Source organism: Cottoperca gobio, unplaced genomic scaffold (assembly GCF_900634415.1).
Source record: "Cottoperca gobio unplaced genomic scaffold, fCotGob3.1 fCotGob3_347arrow_ctg1, whole genome shotgun sequence".
Taxonomy (NCBI): Eukaryota; Metazoa; Chordata; class Actinopteri; order Perciformes; family Bovichtidae; genus Cottoperca; species Cottoperca gobio.
Window position 1 is genome coordinate 1 of NW_021166948.1, and position 9,497 is coordinate 9,497.

General features: G+C 42.3%; 1 protein-coding gene across 1 annotated transcript; it reads left to right on the forward strand.

Annotated features, from left to right (window-relative positions):
* Positions 1-12: 12 nt before the first annotated feature.
* On the forward strand, positions 13-8,711 carry LOC115005703 (protein ELFN1-like; the record flags this gene model as incomplete). Its single annotated transcript, XM_029427648.1, is given in 5 exon segments — positions 13-155; positions 240-393; positions 1,443-1,609; positions 2,902-4,246; positions 4,249-8,711. Coding segments are annotated over 5 exon segments (2,556 nt in total), but the record flags the coding sequence as incomplete, so codon positions are not given.
* Between the last annotated feature and the right edge of the window lie 786 nt (positions 8,712-9,497).

Here is a 9,497-nt window from a genome sequence, read left to right on the forward strand (position 1 = left end):
TCCTTCCTCTGCTGGCTCGCCCTGCTGTCAATAATGCGGTTGCCAATGGTAACAGCTGACTGCTGGCTTATCGAAGGCGAGAAAGGCTTTGTGTGGCTGGCTATCTGCAGTATGAACCAGCCGCCTTATGAGGCCATCCCCTCCCACATTAACAGGTGAGGACACGTGAGATTAAAAAGAGTTATAAAGATATTATATTTTGCCTCAAACATCTACAGCCTTCACTCCTCTCTCAACAGCACTATTGTGGATCTAAGGCTGAATGAGAACAAGATACGGTCGGTGCATTATTCTTCACTCAGCCGCTTTGGCAACCTCACCTATCTGAACCTCACCAAGAACGATATCAGCTATGTGGAAGACGGAGCGTTCTCAGCACAATTCAACCTGCAGGTGAGCAATGATAGTTGTATACACATGTTCATACACACAAAGGAGGAAATGTGCTTTTACCCAGTACTGAGTCAATTTGAGATATGTTGGTTATTTTAAGATCTACTACACTATATTTCATGGAGAAATATTTGCCCCATTTACATTTATTTCAATCGTAATCTTACACTGTGTTAATGTTTTATACACAAAATATTTGTTCGGCACAAAATATGATCCATTATACAGATTAAACTACCCGACAGTATGTTAAATAGTTCAAATTAGCACCAGTTCCACCGACTGAAACATTAAAATGCAGTTTATACATTAATGCATCAGCAGGCTAATAATCCAGTTACGTAATATACTGTATATATAATTAATGCAGGGGATCAAATCTCAACACTTCGTGACTAAAATGTCTTGAAATCTGTCAAGTGGATTGTATCAAATGGCTGCTCAGATTCACAGTCTTGTTTACTTTCCCTTTAATTAAATATTTACAGTTTTAGACTTAGCTTTATTCATTTTTGTGCGGATGTTTAGACAACATTTAATATTTGAGAACTTTATATTTTTCAGAGTAAGGTATCATACATATCATGATAATACTCTTTTTAAACCTTTTAAACTGTAATGAAAGGGAGTATTTCCACACTGTGGTAGTGCTGCTTTAATTTGACTAAAGGATTTCAATTTTATATTCCAGCATTATACACACAGATGGACACAAAGACACACAAGAAAGACGACATTCGCTCATTATGGCGTCCAGAAACATTCAGGCAAAAGTGTTTTTTACCAAATTGAGCTGAACGCAGCCATAATGAGCTGGCATGCTCACACATCTACCCCAGCTGCTGGAGCTGTGCCAGGAGGTAAAATGTGAACAAGAAAGATCTTAGTAAATTGAGCACAGCATCGGGGCTTAGATCACCATGTGAAACATGAATTGTACTGAACCATCGTCTGTTTGTTCTGCATGTTTCCAGCTTGTAGTGTGTGATGCTTGGCACTGGCCGACTCTTCAGAGATTAGAATAATCCCACTTGTCTTCGTCTCTCCAGGTTCTCCAGATGGGTTTTAACAAGTTGAGGAACCTGACAGAGGGGATGCTGCGAGGTTTGGGCAAGCTGCAGTATCTCTACCTGCAAGCCAACCTCATCGAGACTGTTACACCCAACACCTTCTGGGAATGCCCCAACATCGAGAATATAGACCTCTCCATGAACAGGTATTGACCTCAGTCCATGTGTGTGTGTGTGTGTGTGTGTTTAATGAGAGAGGGAGAGAAAACAAGCTGTAGGAGCTGAAACAATTAGTCAATTAGACTTCGAGAAAGTAATTCACAGCAAGTCTAATAATCGATTAATGAAGTCATTTATCAAGATCTGATCACTGATCATCTGATCACTGAAAATGTAATTTATTGGGTTAGTTATTATTAGTATACTATATTATTAGTTGGACAGAACAAGCAATTTGAAATTTTAATGACCATTAATAGCCAAATTGATTATTATCATTGCAGCTGTAAACTGTTTTGTTTTGTTGTTTATATAAAAGGGGAATTCAATGCAAGAACAAAAAAAAGGCTACTTGCAATCTCACTTGTCTTTCTGGTCGTTCATGGTGGATGACGCTAATTGGACAAAATTAGAAAGATTTAAACATTTCTAGATAGGAGTAAGTTTCTTAAAACCTCAATGTTTAATGTCCGGCTTGGTGCCATCAACCCATAATCAAAGATCAAGGGATGCTTTCTAAATTCACCGATTTACATTGATATCTTGCAGACTTACTGGGAAAGCATGCAGAGATACCATTTTCTTCCTCACCGACTCAGTAAACTATGAAGCAATGCTGCAACAAGCTATATTTTCCATAAAAGTTGAAATACTTTTTCTCAGTGGGAATAACTGTTTGTTCTTACTATCAGTACTGTAACTGGTATTGATCTCTTGACTTAAATGTAAAAGTAACAGCAGAATGGAAGAAGTTTAACTGCTCTTTGGGGCCTGTTGAAAGGTATTTTGGGAAATGTTTAAGACCAGAAACTGAAGCACAAGGAGACTGAGTAACAAGTGCTTTTAAAGGGGAAGCCTGCAGATATTACACATCAAAGTCCGTTTGCAGGTCTTAAGGAATACTACAGCATATGTTGGAAAATGTTTAGAAACTATATGAAGCCTTTTGTAGCTCCAGAGGGAGCTTTACCAAGTCTGATCAATTGCCTCAAGTGATGTCACTTTGTAGCCCGCTCCTCATCTCTGCTCAAGACTACATTACTAGCATAACACACCCACATCTCTGACTGAGCTGCTGGCGGTTGAGTTGCATTGTGTGTAATGTAGGAGCTTGGTTTTGACAAGGGAGAAGGTCAATCATGAGTCAGAATGTGTTATAGACATGCAATGCTAAATCGTGGAGTACTTTTTAATACGACAGATTGATGACACTGCATTTAATGTACAAGAAGTTGAAATTTTCCTTGAAATCTATGATTTTCCCTTTGTCCCTTTTCAGGATCCAGGTGCTGGATGGCAGTTTGTTCACAGGACTCTCTAAGCTGACCACTTGTGAACTTTACACCAACCCCTTCAACTGCTCTTGTGAGCTGCTGGGTTTCCTGCGCTGGCTCTCAGCCTTCCCCAACAGGACCAGTGAGAGGATGGTGTGCGACTCCCCTCAAGGATTCTTCGGCTACAACCTCCTGAGCCAGAACCCCCGCATGCCTACCCAACGCAATGCACTGCACGTGCTCAGTCTTGTATGCACAGACGACGGTAGTAGCGTGACCTCCTTCTACGCCATTGGCACGGCTGATTCCACCACCCCGCCCCCAGATTTTGCCTCTCCTTGTGGATTGGACGATTGTGCTTCCGGGACCCCTCCTGATGAGGTCATCAGCTTGAGCCCCCTTTTCCCTGACACCAATCCACTCATGACACTAAAGCAGGTGCTACATTCGACTGCTGTGATTACGGTTCAGATTCCTCATCCGTACAGGAAAATGTACATCCTGGTGCTTTATAACAACAGCTTCTTCACAGATATCCAGAATCTTAAAAATCAAAGAGAAGATATTGAGCTCAAGAACTTAAAACCTAACACCGACTACAGGTACTGTGTGGCTTCCATACGAAACTCCCTGCGCTTCAACCACACTTGTCTGACCATCTCCACTGGCCGCCGAGCCGGGTCTGAGAGGAGAGCCAATCAGTCGTCAGCCACCCACTATATTATGACTATTTTGGGCTGCTTGTTTGGCATGTTACTCTTCCTTGGCCTTGTTGTCCACTGCCTGAGGAAGAAGAGGATAATGCAGGAGAAGGAGAGGAAAATGAGCAGGATCCAAAGGACTCTGATAGAGCTCAAGTATGGTGGAGAAGGGGATATAGAGGGAGGGAGTGGAGGATCTGTTTCCCAGAAGCTTGGTGCTGGGGAAAGCCTCTCCAGAATGCCCTACCTTCCTCAGGGTGGTGAGATTGATCCCTACAAGCTGCAGGAGGTGATAGAAACACCGGTGCACAAGCCTGCTAAACTTAACTACATGGAGGTGAGAGGGTCCGGCATTGAAAGGGAGAGAGAACGAGAGCGAGAAAGAGAGATGTCGCCACAAGCAAATCCCCAGGGCTCAGTCGCAGAGATCTCAACCATTGCTAAAGAAGTTGATAAAGTTAACCAGATCATCAACAACTGTATAGATGCTCTCAAATCTGAGTCTACCTCCTTTCAACAGGGGATGAAATCCCCCTCTTCTGCAGGCGGAGGTGCCGTTTCTAATGCAGAGCCACAGCTGGTGCTCCTCTCTGAGCAAGGAGAGAGAGAAAGAGGCAACGAGTTCCTCTCTCCGGTGTATGAGGGAGGGAGAGGAGGAGAGAGAGAGAGGGGAGAAGCTATCATCATTCTCTGCAGCGACACCACAGCATGGAGGCACCTCCTACCTCCAAAAGGCCCAGCACCTCCTCTTCTCCCGGTTCTGCCCGGAGCCCTCGCTCATTCCGTTCAGAGGGAGGCTACCACTCGTCAGAGACCCGTTATATCGAGAGGACTTCGCCTGGTGAGAGAGGAGAAAGGGGGGGAGGTGGAGGAGGAGAGGCCATTCGTACAGTCACCCCAGCAGCGGCAATCTTACGAGCTGAAGCCCAGAGAATCCGCCAGTACAATGAACACCGTCACTCCTATCCCGGCTCTCAGCAGCACCTCCAGGAGCTGCAGCACCACCCACAGGTCATGCAGGAGCTCCACCACCACCCAGGGGGCCGTAAACCCTCCATGTTAGACCCCGTCACCCTCAACAGGCAGGCCAAGCAGCGGGAGCTGGCCTACTCCCAACTCTCACCACACTACCCGCTCTCGCCCCAGTACCACAACCTCAGCTACTGCTCCAGCCCAGACGAAGACGAGGAGGACGAGGGGCTCCTGTGCACCCCGACCCTGGGGCTGTGGGAGAGATTCAAACTGCACCGTAAGAGGCACCGGCAGGCGTCCATGGAGGATGAAGGATACGTGGCGGCCGGACATGCCCTGAGGCGAAAGGTTCAGTTTGCCAAGGATGAGGATCTTCACGACATACTGGACTACTGGAAAGGTGTGTCCGCCCAGCAGAAGACCTGATCCCACATCTGGAGACCCCAAACACTTTGAAGATGGAGAATTACAACACTGCACCCATAACATATTGATACAGATACACAGACAGATACAAAAATGACCTGTAAATACACACAAACACACAGGATCTACAGAACCACACATACTCCTATACACACACACTTTACACAAACCAAGCCTTTGCTTCTGAGAACATGAAGGAGGACCAAACTAATATATTATATTGAACAACAAAAATCATAACTTATAGAGAGACTGAGTTACTTTTTGTAATGTAATAAACATTATAGCTCAGACTTATGTAGCTATTTGTACTAAGTTTTGAATGAAGAAAAAAATGATTAACATTAAGAGCAGAAACCTTAAATGCTGCCAGGCAACCCATCCTAAACAGCCTGGCTACGCTTTTAATCTGCCTCGAGACGGACGTTCTTTCATCCTGAAAACGGCGGATTTCACCTCACCAATTCTTATTACTTCGGGGGATCGATCAAGAGGTTGGTTTTTTTGCATCGCGCCCTGCGATGCTGCTTCGAAAAAAAGACATTTTGAAAGATTTGCCGTGATTTGGGAGATTTTAAAACATCAAAATGACAAATTCTGGATGGGTCGCCAGGCAACAGTAATATTCAACTGTGCTGAGAATGAGTAGGTAGCTCTCGCCAGAGAGTGAGTATAATGTGCCAAATCAAACAAGGGGGGATAGTAGAGCCCTACTGTGTACCAACTTCTCCTCGCCACTGTTTTTATATACAGAATTTAAAAAAGCTAGAATGATATGTTATTAATATTAATTATTCTTATTACATTACTGGTCTTCTTATTATTCCTATGCTCCTCATCATTAATATTCTATTATTTGAATATGGCATGGCTCTGTCGTGTTACTGTGTTTTGACTGTTTCGAGCCTCTCAGCTGAGAAGTGAACACCAACAGAGACAAACAGTTTGACGGACGAGACATTTGAGTTCTTCTTTTCTACCAAGAGGAATGTGCTCTCTGCTGAGCCAAACACAAGCCCGTCTTTTCTCTTGGTGAACCCCCCGCTCCTCATCCTCCTGAAGAGGGAACGCTGTACAGATGAGAGAGAGATGAAGTTCTATATTTGCAACAGAGGTGACTGTTTTGTTTGTACAACATGGTTTTGAAATCTTTCAGACTTTCCAGAAAACCAGAATTCTCAAGTTAGTTACCTACCTGCTCACTTACTATGGTACGTTTTTGATTTTGAAATCGAACTAAAAATTCTAATCTTCAAATGAATGTCTTTAATTCCCACAGGGGAAACATATCTGCACTGTTCAAAATCAAAAAACGACTCTTAGGAAAAGACCTAAAACTCTCAGCTTCCTTCCCGACACACTGTAGCTCCACTGTGTTTGATCAACAATTAAGTTTTCCCCCCTCGTCCCATCTCCCAGGTTTTTACTTGTTATCTTTTGGATTCCTCTGGTTCCACTGTGGTGCCATTGTGCCAACTTGGTAAATCACAAAGAAGTATTTGAAGTGATTTTAAATACTACTATTAACAGACCTCTTCTCCTTCTCATCGAAACACAACAATTTGCACAAAACGATCCACCCCCATTGGCTCACTGCTCCCCTTCTATCCTCCAATCATGTCTAAGACCAAAGTACTGTGGTAGTAAATTGACCCTAATAGCCCCCTGACCCGGCCCCCAGCTATTTACCCACCATCACCCTTACAGTAACAACTCTAGCACATGCATACACAACCACAACCATACACAGATGAATGTATTCTTTGAGAAATTAATACTGTTTAGCAGCTAGACTTTCTATTTCTGATGTACAAGCTGTATTCAAACGGTGTCCTTTCTTCAGATGGCCACTTGTGTTTCAGAATTGATCCTAAATAAGGAATATTTGGCTTTCTAAAAAAAACTAATTCTGACGACTCACACCAGTTTGTGTCACACATTTGTCCAAACGAAGCCCTAAATTGCAGACGTCTATTGAAGTAATAGCAATGGGGGTTTGCCTTATATAGAGGTTTTCAACTGAAGAAGCTCCTGATATTAGAAGTGTTGTAGTAAAATGTGATAAACATCAGTAGCGTGTTGAAAAGAGACTACATGTATATCTGCAGGATCTAAATACAGGAAGCTGAAAAGAGGTGATAACAAAAATACTTTTATACAGAACTGTAAACCAGGGATGGAGTCAAGAACATTTCAATTCAGTGGATTTTGAATTTAACAAGCTTGTAGTATTCAAATTATTGACAAACAATTTGTAAATACAAAATGCTTATACGGACTGAATCGCTTTCACAACGCTTTCTGAATTGAAGCAGAATTGACTCCAACTTTGAAAACTACACAATGGAAACAAGAGAGCTGGCAAACAATGAAAAGTTTATTGGTGAATGGAAACACTGTATAAAATCTTTTTCTCTCTGCTATAATGAGTTCAGAATGCTCAAGTCAGTAAGCCCAGTTAAAGCCATGATCGTGGGTCAGTGAAATCACCACAGCTGTTTGTAGCACTGCAAAAGCACATTCATTAGTGTGGTAAAAAAAAAAAGAAAAGAAAAAGGCAGTTCTCTCCTCATATTGCAGCAGCGACGACACGTTTCCTCAAACAAACGGCTCTGATCCGACAGGAAACGGACGAGCCGTGGTTGTTCCTGCATTACACGTCTCAGATTGTGGCTTTAACTTAACAACAGCCTTAAAACATTCGATTTTCTTTACTATTTTTGACAAAAGCATTGCTTTGAAAATCGAACAATTTCCTGGTTTCTTAACTTATACTTTCCTGACTGCAATTTTATAATTGCTTGACTCTTTAAGCCTCACTTGAGCATTCTTTGAGTAACAGTAATATCAATGTAGCGATGTATTCTGTTTTGTTTATGAACAATAATGGCCTGAATTGATCGTGTGTCAGAGGGTAGCAGAGCTCGTCTGTGGTCGGACAACAACAAACTGAGGGTCGAGGCGACAAGTCGACAGTGACCCTGATCAGCGCTGCTATTCTTTGAAGCGCGATGAAGAGAAACTGTGTTTTTGAAACAACAATGCCTAGAAAGTGGAAATAAATAGAGGTCCTACTGACAACAGACAGAAAACGACAATGGAGCATGATGCAAGGAAATCCTCAGTGGAGGCTTGTGTTACATACTTCTAGTGAACGACTCAGGAGCGAGAGAGAGCGAGAGAGAGAGCGAGAGAGAGAGAGAGAGAGAGCGAGAGAGAGAGAGAGAGAGAGCGAGAGAGAGAGAGAGAGAGAGAGAGAGAGAGAGAGAGAGAGAGAGAGAGAGAGAGAGAGAGAGAGAGAGAGAGAGAGAGACGCTCTGCCATAGGATCTCTCAGAGGCTTCTTTCTTTATTTTCTTGTCAAAAAATTAAAATGAGCACAATAAAATAGCCTTTCTTTCACTGTCTCCTTTCCTGGAGAAACCATACGTATGCCAGAAGTTTTAAACACACTCAGGACTTTCACTTTTCAACTATGTTTGGTTGGTTACTTTTCTTGATTATGTGCTTAAAAGGGTCAATTTACCCAAATCCCAAACGGGTATTTAGCCATGGACAGTTTGGTGTAATTTGTGAAGGTTTTAAGATATTATTTTCTCTGAGATTTCTGCTTCCACCTCAAACACAAAGCGGGGGGGGGACTATTTGTTGGTGGTGCTCAGTGTTAAAAAAAAAAACATTTAAAAAAAAAAAATGAAACTCTTTACATAGCATTGTCCCAGTTATTGTTAGCTACAGTTAAAAACGTTTTCAATAAAGTAGTTGATAGTGAAAACTGTTGACAGTGAGTGTCCCTAATATTGAAGAATAATAGGGACGCTGTTTTGGGAATGACAAACTGCCAAACAATCAGACAAAAGTCCGAGACATGCCAGGGCCGTTTCTCTGTCATTAGCTTAGCTGTGGTTTAAGGTTAAAGACGGTTTAAACCTGTGTTGTCGATGTAAAAGACATATGATGATGACATATGATTGCTGTGTCCTCAGACGCTGTGTAAACTGCACCTGTGGTTTAGTCTGAACCTGGTTGCTGTGTCCTGTAGAAATCACCTGAACCCTCCGTCAAAACACTGCATCCGAGGTTTAACTTGAACCTGCTGCACGCGTGCTTTAACGGAGGTTCACGGTTCCAAAGTTCAGTACAAGGAAAGATTTCTACAGCTTAGATTATTTATTGTTGATTTCTAAAATTTCTAATCTTTTACCATGTATGTTCTTTTGAAAGCAACACTATAACCAAGTGTCAAACTTATATAATTGTGAAATTACAATTAAAGCTGTTACTTTTCCTCAATTCATTTTTGATGCCAGAAACACGAAACACAAAAACAAAACACAGTCGTCGATTAAGGCACAGCCTGCGGCGAGGAGCGTGCCAGTAGTGTATAAGTCATAGAAATAAATAATCATATGTCTATTGTCATTCAGGTCGGGGAACTAAATTAATCATCAATGTTGCATGGAGTCGACTCACTGTCAAGGGTGATCATCTCAATAATAATAA